We start from the raw sequence: 24,006 nt of genomic DNA on the forward strand, positions 1-24,006 counted from the left end.
TTTTGATAGTTCTCAATATATCTTTGACTCCTTTTTTTTATCTTGAAAAATAATATCTTTCCATAATATAGATTGTACCACATCCATAATATATTTTCTTTCCATAGAAAATATATTCTTCCTTGTAGTATCTTTTCCATATAGTATCTTCCTTCTATACAATAATAGATCTTCTCCATGATTTTAGCAACTTTCCTTTCAAGATGTTGAAAAGCTTTCCATCCATAATTTCCATACTTCAAATATTATTCCTTCTAGATTAAATCTGTAAAAATAATCTTCCTTGATAAATTCTTCACAAGATATTCTCTTTCCCATATTTGTATGGATCTTTACCAGCATCTTCTTTCTTGAATAAACCTGTACAAAAATAATATTACCACAAGTAAATGTTCTTTGATTTATATTGGTTTGTTATCATCAAAATTAATACCTGAAACCTTGAAGCTAACAAAATCATCCAGGTGCCGACTCATTGGTTCGAAAGGTAATCAGAGCCGGCTATAACTGGATCGACATGGAAAAAGACGCGAATGAGTTCATACAAAAATGTGATGAATACCAAAGACATGCTCCGATGATTCAACATCCCAGAGAGCTCCCGCATTCGGTCTTGTCACCATGGCCATTCATGAAGTGGGGAATGGACATCGTTGGCCCTCTTCCATGGGCACCCGGTAAGGCTCAATTTGTACTATTTATGACTGACTATTTTTATAAGTGGGTTGAAGCCCGCCCAAGTGCACGAGAAGGTTAGGGAGAAGGAAGTTATCAACTTCATTTGGTACCACATCATATGTCGGTTCAGAATACCATCCGAAATCATATGTGCAACAGGAAATAATTTATCGACAGCAAAGTGACCAAGTTTCTCGAGGATCATAAGATCAAAAGGATCTTGTCAATACCTTATCACCCTAGTGGGAATAGACAAGCCGAGTCGACCAATAAAATCATACTCCAAAACCTCAAAAGAGGTTAACCGACGCCAAAGGAAAATGGAAGGAAATCCTACCTAAAGTCCTATGGGCATACCGTACGACCTCAAATCCAGTACCAGGGCTACCCTATTCTCGCTGGTTTACGGCGCCGAACCTCTAATACTGGTCGCAGTCGGTGAACCAAGTGTAAGATTCTGATATGCAACAAAGGAATCGAATGACGAGGCCATGAGTATGAGCCTGGAGCTATTAGATGAAATGCGTGAAGCCGCCCGCGTCTGGTTGGCCGCTCAAAAATAGCGGATCGAGAGGTATTACCATCGAAGGGCCAACCTTCAACACTTCAACATCGGGGACTTGGTATTAAAGAAGGTGACACACACCAAAAATACGAACGAAGTGAAGTTGGGGCTGAACTGGGAAGGGTCGTACCAAATTCTCGAAATCGGTAGAAAAGGATCGTACAAACTCGGGGCGATGAATGGTGAAAGGCAACTGAATAACTGGAACATAACTCACGTGAAGCGATACTACTGCTAAGGTACGACCCCATTCTTTTCCTTTTTACTTATTTTTGAACTACTACTTGCAGGTAACTAACAAGAAGCGAAACGGATTTTTAGGTCTAAAAGCACACGTTGCACTCTTTTTCCCTTGAACCGGTTTTGTCTCAAATGGGTTTTCCAGCAAGGTTTATAACGAGGCAACAATGGATCGTACTAGCTTAAAATAGAAGGCAGGTCAAGAATCGGTGTTAAGGATTGCATCAATAGTATCTGAGGCTTCTCTCTATGATCAACCTCGAATACTGGGGGGCATTACTCTCGAACTTCGACTTTAGCAAGGAAAGAAACTTCGTGATGGAACGGTCTAGATAGGTAAGATTTATTGTAAGGGCCAAATGGTCAAACAAACCATGCCCACATAGATTGCTTGAACCCTAGCATAAAGCATATATGCATGTATAACTATTTTACACAAGAATAAAAAGAGGTCTCTCCCCTACGGATAAATATTCTGTGCTTTTAAAAAAAATCTTGCATTTCTCAAGAAATTTCCTACGTCCGATCCCCAAAAGTAATCGAGCCCAAGGTCCACCTTAATCTGAGTTCGAACAATCACTCTCACTCGAGAACTACCATTTGAAAACATATTCGGATGGTCCGGGCTATCGGAGCTCGGGGGCATAAGACATATCAGGCAACATCCGAATCTTAAAGGCCACGACCATCCCCACTCGGGGATTGTTATCCTAGGCAAGCCCGATAACTCAGGGCAACCTACTGGGCGACACCCAAACTAACAAGGCCACTGCCAAATTAAAATAGCTCGGAGACATCCGAGGTCCCATAACAAAAACAAGGCCTTCAAAAAGAAAATTTTCATAACCGATTCTAAAGGCTACCCTCGGCAAACTATAATCTAAGTTACTTGCTTTGGGAGAAAGTTTCCGGTAACACCGATCCCCCAAGATGCCTTAAAATAGAATAGTGTAAAGGCAATGTTTGTTTGAACCTTCGAACATAACCTAATTATTTCATGCTAAGGCATTTCGATCTTTGTGAATACGAATAATAAAGCAAAAAGAAAAATTAGAAAGCTGTGAAAAGGAAAGAAAGCCTTATATATTTATCCAAAATTCTTTTTACAAGGGCCAAAAGGCCCCGATACAAAATTCTACAACGGCCAAAATGGCCTAAAAAACAAAAGACATAAATGTATAAGAGGATCCTAAGTGACCTAGTCTTCGTCGGGGGCCGCGTCATCACCTTTCGGATCCCCGTCACTTTTGGGCTCATCCGAATCATCAGACCCCTTGGAATCCTCCTCTTCGGGATAAGCTAGCTTTTGGGCCTTGGCTTCGGATACCTTGGCATACACAATTTCAGCCAACAGGTCAAAACCCCGAGCTTGAACTCTCTCAAGGGCCTCCCTTCGGGATTGCCACTTCATATGCTCCACTATATTTCTCACTTGGTCCTGAGCCACTTCGGCATCGGCCTTATGCTGGGCCACCCTCTCATCAGCCTCGACCATGACCACATCAATCTCCGACTTGGCCGCCTCAAGTTCCTTGGCTAGATTTTCTTGGCCGGAAACTGACGAGCTCAGTTGAGAATACATCTCCTCGATCTTTTTAGCTTGTACCAAGGCCTCTTCATCACTGGACGGAGGCCTCATTTCAACATCTTTGGGAAGACCTGCAAAGGAAGAAAAAGTGAGACGGAGCGCGGCAAGAAAACTAAGTGTTATGCATTCAGCTGAGGAATCTCACCGTGGGAACGGGCCTCCCACCGGCCTTTCAAAAGTTCGCACCACGCGCGCTAGGAATAGGGATTCCGTGACACGATGCTCTCCACCCACTCCTTGAGTCGAGGAACTGCATCCGACATCCGAGCAACAGTTGTACCACAAAACATCGATAAGAAAGGAGCAAAATAAAAACAATAAATGAAATCTTGAAGGCAAGGTTATACATACGTTTCATGTTCCATTTCTCGGGAAACGGCCTGTCCTCGGCAGGATTAAATCTGAGGTCTTCACTCGAATGATTTAGCCCAAGCAGACTCGGTCCCGATCCTCATCTATGCTCGAGAATGGGGCCTTATTGGCCCGACGGGCAAGTTTTATTAATTCCTTCAATAGAGTCGGGGACTGTACAAACACATGAGGTGATCGGTGGTAAAGAAACACCCCTCGATTTTGTTTATGAAGAAGCGGAGGAGAATCACTATCATCTAGAAAGAGAGATGAATTTGACTGAGGGTCACCTTGTACCTCTTACAAAAGGCGATAAAGACTGGCTCCAAGGGGCCCAAAATGAAGGGATAAGTGTAAACACTTAAAAAAACCTCCACGTGAGTAGTAATTGCTTCCTCGGGCGTAGGCACCACCACGTGCTTAACAACCCAGTTGCAATCCTCCTAGACCATGGAAAGGAGACTGTTGGTGATCGAGCATATATATCTCGAGACCGACTCGCACTGACCCGGTATCGAGGAGGTTTTCTCGACCTTGAAATCAGCACCGATCGGACACCCCACAGAAACGAACACCTTCAAGGGGGCTCCAGTGTCGTTTCCTCAGTAGCAGCAGACGAAACTTTTAGTCAGTCGCGAAGCAAGTTTCGTTTTGGGGAACGGACTTTGAGGTCTTCGCCATTTTTTTTGGAAAGTTAAGGAAAAATAGGAAGTTAAAAGGATATGCTTGATAATTTTGGATAAAAAACATAAGTTTTTATAAAGCGATTTTAGAGTAATCAGAAAAGTGATGTTTGGGAATATTGAAATTTCTAAGGTACGAGGGCAGAAGTTTTGAAAGTAAAGTTTGAATGCGATAATTGGGGGGTATTTATAGTTTCTTAGCGACTGTTTATATCTGGGAGTGGCCGACCTGGAACTGACAGGCATTTATTGCCATTAAGAATTGACTGACGAGACGCTTTGACTGTTTTGTCGTTCTGTCACAAAATATTGAGATCAGGATCGGAAGTTCATGTCGTTTCTCGTCGTCTACTCTCTGAAAATGAGGGGACTATCTGTATATGATCGAAGTCGAGCTCGACTACAACTTGGTAGATTTGGCTTAGAACGTGGCGACCACGGACTGGAGATTGACCTCGAGTCTCACCGAGCTAGAACCTGAGGTCGGAAGACCTGCCTTCGAGGAACGTTGAGTCCGGTATCGACCTTAGTCTAAATAACAAACGGAAGACCGAAATATCCGCAACCGGGCGGATATTACGGTAGGAATCTTGGCGCATATCGGCAACGAACCGGCAATTAGCAAATCAAGAGATTTTTACCTTTTATAGAAGTGTACCTAGAGTGGGACTCCTCTACTATATAAAGGGGGGTCTGATAATTCATTAGACACATTGTAACACGCATCCCAAAATAATATACTGTTATTACTAGTTCTTACTATCACATCATTCTGTTCCGGTATCGATTAAGGCATTTTTGACTCGAGGGTGACCAACCTTCAACGCCAAGATTGTTCAACTTGTGTGGTTTGCATTTACTTTTCTATCATTAATTTTAATAGAGATCTGATTTCTCAATTTGTATGAAATTAGATCACGTATCTTTAAAATCACGTATAAATTCAATTGTTATCCGATGTTAAGGGTAAACACAAGTAATCATCATAGAAATAATAGTAGAGACTCAGGCTAATAACGTGATATAAGATATAAAGTAAGTGAAGAGAGTGAATATATATAGAGAAAGACAAAGTAATGTATTATTATTTTTTCAAAATGAAACAAATCATTACTCTCTATTTACAGAGGAAAGCAAGTTGTGTGTAACAAGCTGATTACAATTAATCCTTTCCAATTGCATGCAATCTATTTGCATGGGCTGCTTACAACCTACTTGTTTCATTGTAAGCCTCTCCAGAAAGAATGGACACACAATTTAATGTAGTCATAACAGCCCTTTTTATTTTAATCTCTTAAAATTCTAAATAAAAATCTTCACACCACGTGAAACCTGAAGATTCGATCGGTTAGGAACGACAAATATTAAAGTTGCGTAAGCGTGGCTCACCATTACAAATTTATAAATCTTCAACTCCCTATACTTTCTTCAATATATTTGGCCATACACCAAAACAAAATTTTAGATTAGTCCCCTTCCCTTTGCTCCGCTCGGTGCTATCTGATTGTCCCCTAGTTTATTAATATGAATTATTTTATACTATCAGGTAAAAGTTTCCAGGGACCCGGAGTCGCTACTCTTTAGGTGCGCACTAAGTAACCTGTTTGTGCTTACTGTGCAATAACTCGCAACCTACACCGGAGATATAAACCACACTAGGCAAGCTTCAAAATACAACATATCATTTTTTTTATGAAGTGTTTATCTTTTGAATGTCATGATAACGTAAAAATCTTTGTGCTATCAGTGGGCATATGTAAGTTAAATAAGTTACTGTATGACCATATAACAGTGGAGTGAGGAAATCAGAAAGAAGAAAACCTGGCAAGCTAAGCAGACTTGGTTTTTGTGAACCTCTCAATCTTTCTTCAGATTCCCTTGGAAATCCAGACATCTTTCTTCGTTTCCATTTTCCTTGTACTATTACCCTTATGTTTCATAATAATCAAAGGGTACAACAAATATGCTAAGAGTAAGCAGAAATTGCCACCAGGGCCGAGGAAGCTCCCACTGATAGGGAACTTGCACCAACTGCTCTGCCTCGGATCATCTGAGTTCCAACCACATGTTGCTCTGAGTAAATTAGCAGCTAAGTACGGGCCTTTGATGCACCTAAAGCTCGGTCAACGTTTGGTTCTTGTAGTTTCATCTGCTGAAGTTTCCAGACAATTTTTCAAAACACATGATCTCACTTTCTCTAACCGGCCAGAGCTTTTCGTTGGGAAGATAATGATGTACGGTTTTTCTGATATGGCATTCGCTCCATACGGTGACTTCTGGAGACAGATGCGCAAAATTTGTAACTCGGAACTCCTTGGTCTGAAGAGGATCCACTCGTTTTTTCCCATGATGTTTGACGAGGTGCGCGATTTGGTTAAGTCAATTGCAGCTGCAGAAGTAGGGAAACCCATTGACTTGAATGAAAGACTGAGTTTGTTGCAATTTGCTATCACTTGTAAAGCTGCTGTTGGTAGGACGGAATGTACAGATCAGGAGTCATTTTTAATGGTAATGAAAGAATTCGTAAGCTTCGCAGGAATATTCAGTGCAGCGGATCTTTTTCCTTCCTGGAAAATAGTTCAATTAATTAGTGGCCCAAAGCGAAAATTAACGAAAATGCATCAGAAGGCTTATGATATTGTTGAACAAATTATACGTGAACATGAATTGAAGAGATCAGGAACTGATGGTGATGGCAAGCAAATAGAGGAAGATATTGTGGATGTACTTCTTGGACTTAAGGAGAGCAAAGATTTTCCGATTCCTATCACTAGAAATGTTGTCAAAGCTACAGTGTTTGTAAGTAGTCTCTTCTTGTCTTAATTCTCACATTTTTTGTGTTACCACTCATTAATTCTTCTCCTTTAATCGCAAGTCTATTGGACAGAATAAATAACTTATGTGTATCAGGTTTGTACTACAATTTGTTAGATTTAGCTGAGAGCCGTTGATTGCTTAAGTAGGAGGGCAATAAAATAAAGAGAAATAATATTGTTTTATATTTCCGTTTGTGGATTTTGAATCTATAACCATTGGTTTATCATAAGGGTGTCTAACGGGTGGGCCGGGCTGGGTAGGGAAAATTTTGAACCGTACAGGTTTGGAACCAGACTGGTTACGGGTTAGGGGTTACCGGGCTTAACGGGTTCGGGTTCATCCGGGTAAAAAATGAACCGTAAGGGTTATGGGTACAAGGGGTCAGACCGGGTCGGGTTAGTTTTTTTTATTTTTTTGTAATTTGTATAACTATTGTAATTTATATTAATATAAAGTAAAATATAAAGAATACAATGAAGATGGAAAAAAAATTGCACTTATAAATTGCAAGTGCTACATTTATTTCAAAATTCAAATTTACAAATTGAAAGGTTTACAATTAACAATAAGTAAATTAAAGAAAAAAGAGTAAATTCAGAGGTTTTACATTGCCTTAGACTCTAAAACCTTAAAAAAAATTAAAAAATTGAAATCTAGCCTTTAAACCGGTCCGGTCCGGGTCGGGCCGGTTAACCGGTTCTACATGGATTTTGGTTGACCGGGTTTGACCAGTCCGGTTAACCGGTAGGATTTAAGTAAACGGACCAACCCCCTACCCCTTTAATCCAGCCCCACCTGACCCTCTTGTACCGGTCCGGGCCTGTTCCAGTTTTAACTGGTCTGGGCCGGTCCGGAAATGGACTGATCCGGCCCGTTAGACACACATAGTTTATCATGACCTATCATTGACGGAGTTGGTGGATTAGTCGGACTGTGACTTCCTGCAATTTACTGAGTATATATGGGTTTGGGCTCGACGAACTATTTTTACTTTATATTTCATATGTTATTATTGTTTAACCAAAAATGTGATTCTTTGGTCAAAGCTAAAGTCAAATAGAAATTCGGGCTACTGATAATCAGGAGACGAAAAAGAAATAATAGACTTTTTGAGAATGACAAATAAGCAGTAAATAGGTTTGTATTCCAATGTAATGTTTATGATATCCTCTGTCCTTACAAATGACGAGACCTCCTCTTTTTATAGTTGATTCTAAGTAAAGGAGTAATACCTTAGTCTTAATGAGACAATTATGAGCAATAAATGACATTAAATAAGACGTTACACAATCATTCCTATTTAATACCAATTCTCTAACGTATTGGGTATTTAATATTGAATTTGGACTCCTTTTCGTCATCATATCCATGTCTTCAATGCCTTCTGATCTCTTGGCTTTAAATGACCTAAATATGTACGAAGCTTGTATTATTCGAATTGCCTCTCGTGCCTATTTAGCTTTTCTTTCCCCGTATCTGTTGTCATTCATGCCTCTTAACTGATCATCATGTTTTGACCATTCTTCGTGTCATGTCACGTCACCTTCAATGTAAATTCAGTTTTTTTCCCAATACAGATAGTCTCCCTCCCCCACTTTTTATTTATTTATCAATTAAATATCTGGGAAGTGGATCTTCACAAAAAGGGAATTTTTGCCGTAATTAATTCTATGACAGTACTGGCGCTTCAATTGTCCCTTCTAATTAATGCTTTGCATATGTGTCACCTTTTATTTAATTCTCTACACACGTGTCACTTTCTGATTGGTTCTGCAATTCTGCACCCTTTTTTCAAGGCTTCTTTATTCCCACTATTCACGAAGTGATAGTTGCCTTTATTATAGGCTTTCCGTCATTACACTTCTAAGTTTGACGGTTGTCATTATAAACATATTTAACCCTCTTTCTTTTGTCTTCTTCTTCATAGACCTTCAACAAGCAATTTATTATTCACTTTTGCTTTTTCTCCCCTTTAGTTCATCCTTCTTCAACAATGTCATCTCCAAACCCTAACCCTAGAAAAGTTTCAATTCTAGATCAGTTCCCCAATGCCCCCGTAAGACATAGGAGAGGCAGAGGAGGTAGGCTTCGGAGCTTGAGCCTAGGATCCACTCGTGGTGATTCATTTGGTTCTGCTTCTTCTTCTTCTGGTATTAGGAGTTCTATCCCAAAGACCCCTTCTTCTAAAGGTAAAGAACTTTCTGAACCTACTCAGGAACCTTTAGTTGAAGAAATCGTACCCAATGATTTATCTTTTGGGAATGATAGAAGATCTCTCCAAGAAGAAGTTAAAAATTTAGAAAAAGTTGACACCTATCCTTCTTTAATAACTGAACTTGTGATTCCTACTGTTACGAAAGATTGTAATTGGAGAGATAATCTTCGTACGATGATTCCTGCCCCCAACCAGAGAATTTCTTCTTTCAGAATTGGATTCTCTTTCATTTATACTTATCCCTTTACTTTGGGATTTAATCCTGCCATTGACCTAGTTATACTTGAATTTTGCCGCTTTTTCAAAATTTGCTTAGCACAAGTAGGTCCTCTTGTTTGGAGAGCTGTGGCTTGCTTAAGGTATTTGTCTACCAAAGCCAATGTTAATTTTACCTTTTCCCATCTTATTCACCTATACCACCCCAAATTATTCCGCCATGGAGTTTTTACCTTGACTGTAAGAAGCAAGAAGGTTTTGGTAAACCCCGAAGATGACAAGGATCGAGGGTGGTATTGTCGTTACGTTGCTGTACGTACGGTGGATTTGTTGGGTGAAACAAACATTCCCTTCCTTGAGAAGTGGAATTTTGCACGTAAGTTTTTCTTTTTCTTACCGTATCTACTTTTTAAGAATTTTGATTTCTTTTCTAATCTCGTCTTTTTTTGGCTTTTTGTAGCAACCATGGGAGATGTGGAACACGTTCCTAACTTCCGTGGTTGGGTAGATTCAATTTTGAAGATTGCGCCTATGGAGGCGAGAACTTGGAAATCAATTTCTCTTTTGAATGGTTGGAAAGTGAAGTCCCATGGTATGTATTTCCTTATGCTTTGCCGTATATTGAATTCTTTATCCCTCTTTTTATCATGATTTGGTATCAGGGGTATGACAGCTGAGGTAGCTGTTGCCATTCGAGCGTCTTCAACCGCTTCACTTGATTTGGAAAAGACTCGGGCCACGCTACCAAAAAGAAAAGTTGTAGAAGAAAGTTCTGAGAATGAGGAAGAAGAGAATACCTCTTTGATAGCTAGGCCAAGAGCCAGGAGATGCGTCATTGATGGAGATGAAGTTGTAGATGCTCCTGCTCGAGCCTCTATCTCCGAGCCTGTTCAAATCCTTTCTGATGAGGATACCACTCCAAGAGGCTCTAATGAATCAATTCGACGTCTCTTTGTTAGTGGTTTTGAGAGTGGAGAGTTTGGACCAGTTCTTGATGAAACTCCCCTCTCTTCTTCTATTCCTATTTCTTCTATTCCTTCTATTCCTTTGACAACCACGAGTATTTCTTTGCCTATTTTATCCACTCCTGTTTCTTTACCTGTTTTGGTTCCCATATCTGCTCCTACTGTCCCTGCTTTGACTCCCACAACTCCCATTGTTTTTACCTCTTCTACTACTCCTCCTTCCATTGTTCCCCCTCCCTCTGTTCAGCATACAGAGACAGGTTCTAGCAGCAGAGGCATGGCTATGAGAAGTGTTACTCTTGAAGTTCCTGCCAATCATAGCCTTTTCAGAAAAACTGGTGGAGCTGATGTTTGGCTCGAGCCTCTAATCGGAGATATTGAGAAGAAGAAGATGGAGAGCCACAGTTGCTTGACTCTAATGAATGACATAGTTCATTCTACCTTGAAGGTACTTCTCTTTTAACTTACATGTTTTTTTATATCTCTCTATATTCTCACATTTGATGCCTTTCCCTTGTAGGCTAATCTTATTGGTACTGAGTTAATGGGAAGAATCTCTACTCTAGAGAAGAAGGATCGAGAGTCTGCAAAGGCTATCTCTGAGGCTAGGAGAATAGCCGAGGAAACCCAGCTTGAGACAGCAAACTGGAAGGAGCAGTTTGAGAATGCTCAGGGGACCATAGAGGAGTTGCAAGAAAGTAGAAATCACCTGGAGCAGCAAAAGCGTGGTTTGACTTCTGAGCTAGCAATTGCCAAGGCTTCTTCAAACCAATTTGAAAAAGATAAGGAGCTTTTGGAGTACTCATTTTCAGAACAATTATCAAAGGCCAGTGAAGAAATTAGAGAGCTTAAGGCACTTGTGGAGAAGAAAGAAGAATATGCATGGGAGTTAATGCAAAGCTTGACTCAAGCTCAGGCTGACTTAAGGATCTCCTCTGACGAGATACGTGCTTTGAAGAGTTCTCATGCCTCCCTTGAAGCTTCCCTTGATTCCCACTTAGCTGAACACCAGATATTGAAGAACGATCTTGCTATGTGGGAAAGGGAGTATGGACTTCTTGAGGAGAACTTCAACATAGAGGTAAGCTGGGCTTTTCTAAAATCTCGTCGTGATGCTTTGATGGAAGCTACTCAAGAAAACTTTGATTTGCAATCTGAATTAGCCAAAGTCTTCGACACTATTGAAAAAAGCCAACAACCAGTTGATACTCCTTCTCCTGCACTTGGAACTCCTGAGGCAGAAGAGCTTTTAAATGAAGAAGTGGCTACTGCGGCAATTGGAGTTGCAATTCCGGCTCCCGAGGGTGAAACTTCTATGACACAGTCCATGGAAGCTGAAGCTCCCGTGACTCTTGCTTCCCTTGGTGATTTTAACACTCCAGGCTCAGTTGAAACCGCTCCTATTGCTGTTCCCTCAGAAGTTGTTACCGTGCCTGTGACTGCCCCTGAAAATGAGATTGCAACTTCTGATGTTCCAACCCCTTCAGTGACTAGTTGAATGTATTTCAAACTTTACTATTTTTTTTTAATCGGTGGTGTTATCCCTTAGCAACTTTAAGGGATCTTTTGATGAATTCCCCAGTTATCATAATGGGGGATTTGTAAAAAACAAATATTTTGCTGACTAAGTTTGTACTTAGTCTTTTATATTAAGAAGTTTTATCGGTACTTCTGTATATTCTATTCTTGCCTATTTATCTAGGACTTATAGAATAGCTTAGCATTTTTATCCTTTGAAAATGCTTGATGATTCTTCTCATGGATTATCAACATGAGGCTTATAAAAGAGGGCCCTTTTATTTTATCGACACTTAATGAAGAAGACGTCTCAACTTCATAATGGTGTTATAATACGATGAAAGAAATAGGAATACACATGTTTTGTATGAAACAACTTTGACAAGTTTTTATTCATGAACTTTAACAAGTTTTTTGACTATTACATGTATTAAAATACATCTATAACTTCCTCGTAACTGTTTTTCTTGTAACAGATTTTTACATAATATAAAATAAACAAGGTTTTTCTTCATAACCTGTTTCAGTACATAGTCATGACCCTATCTTTATATGAAGAGTTTGAGAGGTAACTTCGTTTATGAGTTTGAGAGATGACTCTGTTGTTCTCATGGAAAAAACATTATGATGAATGTCTTGTGTTTGTTGAACACGATGATGAATGCTGAAGACTTCGTAACTTTTTCTCAACACTTGCCTCTTTGTGGCCGACTTTTGTTCGATATTCGTATCTATTTTTCTACACATATCTGGGTATAATATGTAGTCCCCCAAGTGTTTGAGCGGTGAAGTATGAAGCCTCGAGCACTTGTTTATTTCTTTCAATTTGGTCCTTTTCCTGAAACAGAAAAATATACGGGACTCGGAGGTGCGATTATACATGAAGACTGCCTAACTCGTGTGTATTTCCATCAGATTAATTGTAACCCTGGGCTGGGAATTTTAGAGTACTCCATTTTGCCTTGCAGGTCGTGACTCATCATTTGGCACGAGTTAGGGTTTTTGCCTAGCATCTAAAATCGTTAGTAAAACTTTAACAATTCAAAAGAAAAATTTTAACATGGAGATACCTGACCGTGGGTACTTTCTCAGAAGTAATATCTCTTTAAATGGACGGCATTCCAATGCGAGGGTAAAACTTTGCCGTCCATTGTCTCCAACTCGTATGCTCCTTTACCCGCAATGTCACGAACTCTGTATGGTCCTTCCCACGTTGGACTTAGCTTTCCTGAATTAGCAGCCTTTGCAGATTGGAACACCTTTTTAAGCACAAAGTCCCCAATTTTGAAAAATCTGAGGCGTGTTTTCCTATTGTAATATCGTTCAATTACTTGCTTTTGTGTTGCCATTCTTATCAATGCAACTTCTCTTCTTCCTTCAAGCAAATCAAGGTTGACCCGCATCTCTTCATCATTAGATTCCTCCGTTGCCTGAACGTATCGTGTGCTCGGTTCACCTATATCAACTGGAATTAAGGCTTCCGTACCATAAACCATTAAAAATGGTGTTTCTCCATTGCTTGTTTTTGTCGTTGTACGATAAGCCCATAGTACTCCAGGTAATATCTCAGGCCAATTACCTTTTGAATCCTGTAACCTCTTCTTCAAGTTATTGATAATGACTTTGTTTGTGGATTCCGCTTGTCCATTACCCACTGGATGGTATGGCGTAGATGTTATCCTTTTAATCTGCCAACTTTAAAGAAATTCTGTGATTTGAGCTCCTATGAATTGTGGTCCATTGTCACACACGATCTCCTTTGGTGCTCCAAAGCGGCATATTATATTTCGCCATATGAAGTCTTTAACTTCCTTCTCTCGTACCTGTTTAAATGCTCCTGCTTCTACCCATTTAGTGAAATAATATGTGAGTACAAGTAGAAACTTTACCTGACCCTTTACTTGTGGTAGTGGACCTACGATATCCATTCCTCATTTCATAAAGGGTCACGGGGCTATACCAGGATGTAGTAACTCAGCTGGTCTGTGCATATTATTGCTGTATCTTTGACATTTATCACATTTGGACACGAGGTTGTTTGCCTCTTCTTCCATCTTAGGCCAATAATATCCTGCTCGAATCAATGTTCTTACCAGTGACCTTCCCCCTGCGTGATTTCCACAATGTCCTTCGTGCACTTCACTCATCACATATTCTGTTTGAGAGGGTCCGAGACACCTTGCTAGTGGTCCACCGAACATCTTTCGATAAAGATTTCCTTGATATAAACAATATCGAGCGGCTTTTTTGCGAAGCGCGTAAGCCTTCCCTTTGTCATTAGGCACGGTTCCGTGCTGTAAAAAAGCAATAATTTTGTTTCTCCAATCCCATGTTAAAAGATTAAAATTTACCTCATTCTTATCAGGTTCGAGAACGGAATGAAATAAATGTATGACTGTAGCATTTGCGTCATTTGCTACGTCAGCTGCAAATGCGAGATTAGCTAAAGCATCTGCCTCCACATTCTCATCTCTTGGGATCTGCATTACCTTCCAAGTTTGGAATTGCTTTATTAGTTCCCATACCTTTTCGAGATATTCTTGCATTCGAGTTTCCCTGGCTGTATAAGTCCCGAACATTTGATTGACCACAAGTTAAGAATCACTCTTGATTATAATTTGTGTTATGCCAAGTTCTCTTGACAATTCTAAACCTGCAATTACAGCCTCATACTCTGCTTCATTGTTAGTTATAGAATGACATTTTATAGCTTGCCTAAAAGTTTTACCCGTAGGTGGTATGAGAACTATACCCAGACCTGCTCCTTTTACATTAGATGAACCATCAGTGAATAAAATCCAAGTCCCCGGGTTTGCACCATTAAAAACTTGTAATTCTTTTTCTGCTTCTAAATGCATCCCCTGGCTAAAATCAGCTACGAAATCGGCTAATACTTGAGATTTTATAGCAGTCCTAGGTTGATAAATGATTTCGTATTCACTTAATTCTATAGCCCATTTTGCTAACCTCCCTGACAATTCATGTTTATGCAAAATGTTTCGAAGCGGAAAAGCAGTAACTATAACAATGGGATGGCATTGAAAATAAGGTCTTAATTTTCTAGATGCCATGATCAAAGCTAATGCTAATTTTTCTAGCTGTGGGTATCGTGTTTCAGCATCTAGTAAGGACTTACTTACATAATAAATAGGAGATTGTTTACCTTGGTCCTCACGGACTAAAACAGCACTTCCGCAACTTCAGACACAGCCAGATAGATGAAAAGCTTTTCTCCCACCTTTGGTTTTGCCAATAACGGTGGTTTTGACAAATAAGCTTTCAAATTTCTAAGGGCTTGTTGACAATCTTCGTTCCATTCAAAATGATCTTGCTTTTTGAGTGCAGAGAAAAATTTAAAACACTTTTTTGAAGATTTGGAAATAAATCTCCCCAAAGCTGCAATTCTTCTCGTTAATCTTTGAACTTCCTTTTTATTAGTAAGGATATCAGGGATTTCTTCTATTGTTTTGATGTGAGAAGGATTTACCTCAATACCACGGTTAGAAACAAGAAAACCCAAAAACTTACCTGATGCAACTCCAAATGCACATTTTTCTGGGTTGAGTTTCATATTAAATTTTCGCAAAATTTCAAATGTAACAGATAGATGAGAAATATGATCATGAGACTGCTGGGTTTTGACGAGCATATCGTCTATATATACCTCCATTGTCTTTCCTAAATGTTCTTGGAACATTTTGGTGACCAACCTTTGATAGGTTGCCCCAGCATTTTTGAGACCAAAGGGCATTACTTTATAACAGTAAGTCCCCCTGTCTGTGATGAAAGAAGTTTTTTCTTCATCACTAGGGTCCATTTTAATTTGGTTGTACCCTGAATATGCATCTAAAAAACTTAAAAGTTCATGTCCTGCAGTTGCATCAATTAATTGATCTATATGTGGTAAAGGAAAAGAATCTTTTGGACAAGCTTTATTAAGATCTGTATAATCTACACAGACTCGCCACTTACCATTTTTCTTAGGTACAACAACTGTGTTGGCTAACCAATTAGGGTACTTTACCTCGTGGATTGACCCAATTTTTAATAGCTTTTGGACCTCATCTTGAATCACCTGGTTTTTGAAAGCCCATTGCTTTCTTTTCTTTTGCTTTATTGGTGTAAAGGATGGGTTTTCGTTTAATTTGTGAGTCGTCACATCCGGTGGTATCCCTGTCATGTCAGCATGGGACCAAGCAAAACAGTCCACGTTAGATTTTAGAAATTCAATTAACATACCTCGCATGTTTAAGTTTAAATTAGCTCCAACATAAACTTTCCGTTCAAGCCACTGCTCAAATAATATCACAGCCTCGAGTTCTCCGATGGTTGTTTTGATATTTTCATTCTCCTCAGGTTCTTGAATTGTATCAGGTCTCGAGTCTAAATCTGTTTTCTCTTGCTCAGTTGAGGTTTGATTGCTGACACCTTCAACTGTTTCCTGTAATTGCTATTTTTCTTTGTTTACGGTGCTCGTATCTGTTACAGCGTTGATACTCCTGGCTGTATGTTGATCCCCTCGAATTTGACAAATCCCCCACTGTGATGGAAATTTAAGAACTTGATGTAGAGTTGATGGAACAACATCCATATCATGGATCCAAGGCCTCCCCATGATCATATTGTAGGCCATTTCCATATCAACTACCTGAAATTTAGTTTCTTTAACAACACCTGCAGCAAAAGTTGTTAGAATTACCTCTCCTTTTGTTACCACACTTGAATTGTCGAAGCCTGACAAGGTATGCGCCTTGGGTATCATTTTGTCTTCAGCTTGCATTTCACGTAATACCCTTAGTAGTATAATATTTACGGAACTCCCTGGATCAATCAAAACTCGTTTTACATTAGTATCATGTACAAGTAAAGATATTACCAGTGCGTCATTATGTGGGGTTATCACTCCTTCGGTATCTACATCATCGAATGAAATACTTTCATTTTCTAAAACCTACCGTACCCGTTTCCCGTGTGTAATTGTTACTTTAGAAACCTTGTTGGAAGCTGTGTAGGTTATGCCATGAATATCTTCTCCCCCACTTATCACATTGACTGTTCTCTTGGGTGAAGGAGGCTTTGGAGGCTCTTACCTATTTTTCATATAGGCTTGTTTACCTTTTTCACTAAATAACTCAGTGAGGTACCCTTGCTTCAATAGATGATCCATTTCGCTCTGCAAGAATCTACATTCTGAAGTTTTGTGCCCGTGATCATTGTGGAATTCGCACCAATGATCTGGATTGCGTCTATTTGGATTTGACCGCATCTCTTTTGGCCATCGTACCTTATCTCCCATGCTTCTCAAAACAGCCACGAGCTCGGAGGTAGTGACATTAAAGTTATATCTGTCGAACCTTGCCTTTAAACTTCTGTCATCATCTCATGACTCTTATTTATTCCGATCATTTCTGAATCTTGATGAAGAACCAGATTCCCTGTTCCCTGATTTTTGATCATATTGCTGGCTATCTTGTTTTGACCGTGAGTTTTTTCCTGCAGGTCCCATATATGGATTGTACCTGTTTTTACCTGATCTTTTTTCGGTTTCTGATCTTCTGGAACCGCCCCTTTCTTCATGATGAAACTTAGGTACGGTATCTTATTCAATTCGCAGCTTCGTACTGTACCTGTTGTAAATATCATTCCACGTGGTTGCAGGGAATTCTCGAAGGCTTTCTTTGAGTCTTCTCGTGGCTTCAGAACTTTTGTCATTTAAATTACTTGTGAAAGCTATTGCAGCCCAGTTGTCAGGTACACGGGGTAGAGTCATTCTTTCACGCTGGAATCTATCAACAAAGTCTCTGAGCAACTCTGAATCCCCTTGTTTGATTTTGAAAATATCTTCCATTCTTTTCTCAACCTTTTGAGCTCCCGAGTGTGCTTTAATAAAAGAATCTACAAGCTCAGCAAAAGAATTTATAGAATTTTCAGATAAAAGAGAATACCAGGTTAATGCACCCTTGGTGAGTGTTTCTCCAAATATTTTGACCAGTACTGATTCGATTTCTTGTTTGGTCAAGTCGTTGCCTTTCACGCCTGTTGTAAATGCAGTCACGTGGTCACGTGGGTCTGTAGTACCATCATATTTCGAGATGTCAGGCATTTTGAACTTTTTCGGAATTGGAAGGGGAGCAGCACTTGGCTTCCAAGGTTGTTGTGAGTATATGTCCATGTCTACTCCTTTTATTACAGGCGGAACTCCAGGGATTTGCTCAATACGCTCATTTTGTTCCTTAATCTGTTTCTGCAAGGTTAGAACTAAATTTTGCAAATATGAATTATTTGAATTACCTGGTCCCCCTTCCTGTTGTTCACTGGTGGTTCCTCTATTTCCAGAATTAACAAGACCAGAACGAGGATTCTCCAATGTATTATTATTAGGAGTTGGTGTGGGTGGTGCAGCAGGCAATCGATTAACTAGAGCCTGAAGAGCTTTGCCGACCTGTGCATCAATTAGCTTTTGTAAAGCTTCATTTGCACCTCCTTCAAAATGTTCAGATTGTTCTTGTTGATCAGCACGGGATTCAGGGGCAGGAGTGCCTACACAAGATTGACGTGGTGAATCTAGAGGGGAGGGAACCACGTCAATGTTCGGTAGGTCTCCTTGATTTTGATGGATTTGATTTTCATGGTTTCCCAATGTGTTATCACTGTTATTGTTGTTGTTGTTGTTTGACATGTTGATAAAGACGAATAAAACGTAGCTTCAAAGAAAAAATTATTAGATTTCCGGTAACGGAACCAATTTGTTTAACCAAAAATGTGATTCTTTGGTCAAAGCTAAAGACAAATAAAAATTCGGGCTACTGATAATCAGGAGACGAAAAAGAAATAATAGACTTTTTGAGAATGACAAATAAGCAGTAAATAGGTTTGTATTCCAATGTAATGTTTATGATATCCTTTGTCCTTACAAATGACGAGACCTCCTCTTTTTATAGTTGATTCTAAGTAAAGGAGTAATACCTTAGTCTTAATGAGACAATTATGAACAATAAATGATATTAAATAAAACGTTACACAATCATTTCTATTTAATACCAATTCTCTAACGTATTGGGTATTTAATATTGAATTTGGACTCCTTTTCGTCATCATATCCATGTCTTCAATGCCTTTTGATCTCTTGGCTTTAAATGACCTAAATAGGTACGAAGCTTGTATTATTCGAATTGTCTCTCGTGCCTATTTAGCTTTTCTTTCCCCGTATCTGTTGTCACTCGTGCCTCTTAACTGATCATCATATTTTTACCATTTCTCGTGTCATGCCACGTCACCTTCAATGTAAATTCAGTTTTTTCCTAATACAATTATATTATTGTCCATTCTATACGGACACACTTTCTTTCAAATATTTTCAATAATAAATAAATATTTCTCTATTTGGAGACCATTTACAATTAGCATTCCAATTTTACCCCACTTTTTTGGACCCTCTTTATATAAAAATTTACTCCTATCTTTTACTAGAAGACAGAAATGAAAAGATACGTGGAACCCTTGCCACCACACACGTAAGAGAAATTTTGGTATCTTGCATATATTTAGTTTATGTGTTAAAAATATTCTTTTACTTCTTAAATTTTGTGTCGATTCAAACATGAAGCACGTATAAAGTTAAACTTATTTTTTCCTAATTCTTCATGTCCTCCTTACTATAAATTTGAATGAATGCACTGGCAGGAGTTGTTTGTAGCCGGAACTTCAACCTCAGCAACAACCATGCTATGGGCTTTTTCAGAATTGGCAAAGAATCCGAAAATGATGAAGAAAGCACAAGCTGAACTGAGAGAAGTCTTCAAGTTGGGAACAGAAAGGATCAATCAAAGTCACATTCAAAAGCTAACGTACTTGAGAATGGTAATCAAGGAAACTCTAAGACTTCATCCCTGGTCGGGTCCTCTTTCATTCGCTAGAGAATCCAGGGAGGAGAGTGAGATCGACAGATATACAATACCAAATAAAACGTTAGTGCTACTAAATCTATGGGCAATTGGAAGAGATCCAAAATACTGGGAAAATCCGGAAACATTTGACCCAGATAGGTTTGATGGAAGTCCAATTGAAAGCGTACCAACTCATTTTGAGTACACGCCATTTGGTGCAGGAAGGAGAATATGTCCAGGAATATCCTTTGGAATGGCGAGTGTGGAAGTTTCCCTAGCATTATTGCTCTATCATTTTGACTGGAAACTTTCCAATGGGATGAGTCCTCAAGAATTAGATATGACCGAGAAATTCAGTACCAGTCTTGAAAGAAAAACTAAGTTGTGCTTGATTGCCTCCCCTTACGTTCCTATAAATGGGACTATGGATTCGTACTAGTTTAGTAGTGTTTCTCCCAAACGCACACGTAAGTATACGTGGTCGACAAGTAATATAATGATAAGTTGAGTGTCGAACCCACAAAGACTTGTGTAAACTACTCACTAAATCGCTAAAATTGTTATTCAATCCAGCAAAAATCAAAGTCCAATAATATGATTATATTATACTACGATTCTAAACAATAACTAAATTATCAAATAACGAGTTGATTGTTGTGTATTCAGTAAAGACAAATATTCCAGGGTTGTGATCGATTCACCATTCATATTGTGTTCTAATTAACTCCCCCTTTCATATAATTCACTCATGGTTGCTAATTAATCGATCAATGCTCTCATAGCTTTCTCCTGAAGTACTACTCACCTATTCTGAATAGATTAACGCCTATATTCCTATGAAATCAATCTACTAAGAACGCATTAAGATCACGATATTTAATTAAGCACGATGACTAGGTATATTCCTATCCTAACCACAAATCCGCTCCCCCTAAGGGTTAAGATCATGCTCTTTTCAATTCTTCTCTAATCTAAACACGGCTTTCCCAAGCATAGCATAGATAGTAAATAGAACCTAACTATTGGCCAGACAATTAAGCAATTAAACACAGAATTGAAGAAACAACCATATATTGGTAAATTATAATCAAGGTTAAGTTAATGTCAGACAACAATATTCATGGCTAAATCACAACCCCAGAACAATGGGTGTTTAGCCACTCATGATGTAATCAACAATTGCATAAGTTTTGATTAATTGAAAATACTAGAAAAGATGAAGAATTATGAGATGTTTTTGCTCCTTAATGTTTCTTGTGTGTATTGTTTGCTCCAAAGTGCGTCCCCCCTCCAAAATTAGGCTTAGTCTTCCTTTTATACGTGTTGGATAAGTCTAGGGTCGAATAAACCGTGTCCTGGGCGAAATAGGATAAATTCGCGTCACCGGCGCCTAGCCCAGCGCCAGGCGCCCTCCATAGCGCCCCCAAATTTGTGCATACTGTTTTTGGCGCCACATGTGGAGCCAGGCGCTGCCTGTGGCGCCCAACTGGCTCCCTTTTTCGATTTTGTTCGTTTTAGCTTCAAATCTTGCACGTTTTGCCCCCAATTGCTCCCAAATCATTCCTACAAGTAAAAACACTTCAAATTAATATAATTGATAGCATTTAACATCCCAAATTCACGAAACAAAAGTAAGATATGAGGTGATATACATAAAAATATATATACTTTAAGCTAAACATCAACACCCCACACTTAGACTCTTGCTCGTCCTCAAGCAATGGGACAATCTAATAAACCCTCAACTACATACAAAGTTCAATCATAGAGGAGCACCTTATCTTTTAACTACACACTATACTCTTGACTACAATCAATTCCGGCACGTAAGCATGGACACACAAAATTTCACAATATAACCCTTCAATTCAATCAATTTCAACAACTTATTTGTCACCACCCAACCTCAAAAGCCGACTTGCAACCACTAAGCACCCTCAATTCATGCACTTACTCAACACGAATGTTTACAACATTACCAATCATTCATGAGATCATGTGCCCTTACCAACAAAACAAAAGAGTGAATATAGTAGTCCACACATTCAAATATACTTTTGAATATAAATTAAGGACATCTCACAATTTGAACAAAATTCGTTCACTCTCACAAAGAATTCATATGCATCCCGTGCTCGTATCATAAGCTTGCCCGTAGCGTATATCTCTACTAATTTAAGCTAGCCAAATCTAGGATCAATTAGGACTTTAAGGTTGTAATGTAGGCTAAGGGACAAATATGATATATTTAGAAATAGTGACTAACCCTCCTAAACACTTCAATACACTACATTCACAATTCAAGCACATATTCTTCTCAACCAATTCACTTGCCACAAACGATATGCAACATAGCCCTTACTTTTCAATTAAGCACTTCTATATTTCCACTAGCACAAATCAATAAGAATTGGAGGTGTGTATTTTTATACATTATTGAACTATCATATTTTTTTCTTTCTTTTCTTGCAATTTTTCTTTTCCTTTCTCTCTTTTTTTTTCTTTTCTTCACACACTTTATACATCAACTTTAGTGCACCAACGGGCCCTTCCATGGTTCCACTCAAAAGTTACTCCCCAATCTTCAACCTTACTTCTTTTAGCGACTAAGTGCCTTAGGAGGTAAATGTTCAATCAATATCAAATTAAGAACAAAATAGGGGATGGCTTGTAATGTGGGTGCCAAAAGAAAGGTCTTTAGGCTCAAAGAGGCTAGTAACGGAAAATTCTATTATAATGTGACAAGCACATCAATGATCAAGCAAGAAAATGCCTACGTCATCTCCTAGATTAGCACAACTTACAATTTTGCTTCAATTAACACACGGGGCAAGTTCAGGGCTACACAGGATAGCATAGAAAATCACGAATCCTCACACACATGTCGCACATGACTCAATTAAGACGGTTCTGTTCAACTCTCAAGTCAAGCAAACACAACTAAATGAGAAATTTAAGCAACATTGCACTATGCAGCTTACAAGTCAAACAACTGAGAAAAGGCGTCACAAAATAGGCTATTTACTTTGCTTTGGCTTCACAATTCAAACCAACTACATGGGAAAACAGAATATATGTCATAGCCTAATGTGCCAGCATCAACCATGTCAATGAGTATCTCAGAACGACTCAGTTCCTTCCTAAATTACTCCTAAAAAGAAATTAAAGTCCCCGGTTCGAGCTACATCCTTGGAAAAGAACCGGTGCCCAAAGAAAACTAAGGAATACTACCTAGCTATTCTAAAAAAAAAACTTTTTGGTGTTTTTAAATCGAACGTTTATCCCTCAAGAAAATTGTCCAAAAGATCCATCGTCGGGAAAAATTCGAGCTTTTTCAATTATTTTTTTTTTGTATTTTTATGTTTTTTTTTCATTTAAAGCAACTAATACGACACTAGACTAACTACACTAGAACTACTGAAAGAAACAAAACAAAACAGGTTGATACAAAATATACAACTACAGCACATGTAGTATTCCTCCCACCCCACACTTGAACTATGCATAGCCCTCGATGCAAGTAAAAATGAAAAATAGAGTAGGGTGAAAAGATAAACTCCCTGTCAATCAGAGTCCACTCCCCCAGCAGCGCTGAGGTTATCAGCATCCGGTCCGAAAGGCACCAAATTCATGGGCCCGTAGCACCATTTCCATCCTCATCCTCAGTATCCGAGCCTTTTGCAGAGTTGATATCCTCAGGCGGGTGAACGGGGCTGCCCGGTGCAATCCCCAGCATCTCCTTGGACGTGCTGGACAAGTCATCACGCAAATGCATACGCTCTTCGTCTGTAATGTCAGCCCTGCTCATGAGCAAGTTCAAAGTGTTATAAATGTACCTGTTGAAGTTCTCCTCTCGCTCCATCCGAGCAACGGGGGTGAGTTTGGACGATGCCTCCACCACAGATGTGATGTCCATAAGCCCTAACGACGCCTCCACCACCTCATCATATCCGGGATACTCTGGCACTCTGCAAAACATCATATACTGAGTAAGTAAATTGCCAAAGAAGAACCACCGAATTTGTCGCCCAAACCTCGTGCGGGCCATCTCATTGAGCATGATGTCAGCTACATTAATTGGTAGGCCTATCATCAAGGAGAAGATGAGACACACTCTAGCTCGAGTGCAGTTGCTGTGCTCTGCCGGCATTAGTCTCGCCTGCACAAAGTTCTGCCATAATTTGGTAGCGTTGTTGAAGTCTGAGCATACCATAGAGATGTGAATGTTGCCTTGCTTCCGTATCCACTTAGCATTGGACTCTACAGAACAAAGAGTGTGACGTA

At 39.2% G+C, this 24,006-nt stretch overlaps 2 protein-coding genes across 2 annotated transcripts; both read left to right on the forward strand.

The window, feature by feature from the left end:
- Positions 1–352: 352 nt before the first annotated feature.
- On the forward strand, positions 353–20,233 carry LOC104240666 (desmethyl-deoxy-podophyllotoxin synthase-like). Its single transcript, XM_070155541.1, has 2 exons — positions 353–6,904; positions 19,520–20,233. The coding sequence occupies exons 1-2, from the start codon at positions 6,212–6,214 to the stop codon at positions 20,159–20,161; spliced, it is 1,335 nt and encodes a 444-aa protein (XP_070011642.1). The 5' UTR covers positions 353–6,211; the 3' UTR covers positions 20,162–20,233.
- Positions 9,649–11,934, forward strand: LOC104236263 (uncharacterized). Its single transcript, XM_070155540.1, has 3 exons — positions 9,649–9,729; positions 9,814–10,766; positions 10,839–11,934. The coding sequence occupies exons 2-3, from the start codon at positions 10,020–10,022 to the stop codon at positions 11,814–11,816; spliced, it is 1,725 nt and encodes a 574-aa protein (XP_070011641.1). The 5' UTR covers positions 9,649–9,729; positions 9,814–10,019; the 3' UTR covers positions 11,817–11,934.
- Positions 20,234–24,006: the final 3,773 nt, after the last annotated feature.

Source organism: Nicotiana sylvestris, chromosome 8 (assembly GCF_000393655.2).
Source record: "Nicotiana sylvestris chromosome 8, ASM39365v2, whole genome shotgun sequence".
Taxonomy (NCBI): domain Eukaryota; kingdom Viridiplantae; phylum Streptophyta; class Magnoliopsida; order Solanales; family Solanaceae; genus Nicotiana; species Nicotiana sylvestris.

Bases quoted from the DNA above. Each gene is read 5' to 3' on its own strand.
- LOC104240666 (XM_070155541.1), top strand. From the start codon at position 6,212: ATGCACCTAAAGCTCGGTCAACGTTTGGTTCTTGTAGTTTCATCTGCT. The intron at 6,905-19,519 runs GTAAGTAGTCTC...ATGCACTGGCAG, and splicing joins TTGTCAAAGCTACAGTGTTT to GAGTTGTTTGTAGCCGGAAC.
- LOC104236263 (XM_070155540.1), top strand. From the start codon at position 10,020: ATGACAGCTGAGGTAGCTGTTGCCATTCGAGCGTCTTCAACCGCTTCA. The intron at 10,767-10,838 runs GTACTTCTCTTT...TTTCCCTTGTAG, and splicing joins TAGTTCATTCTACCTTGAAG to GCTAATCTTATTGGTACTGA.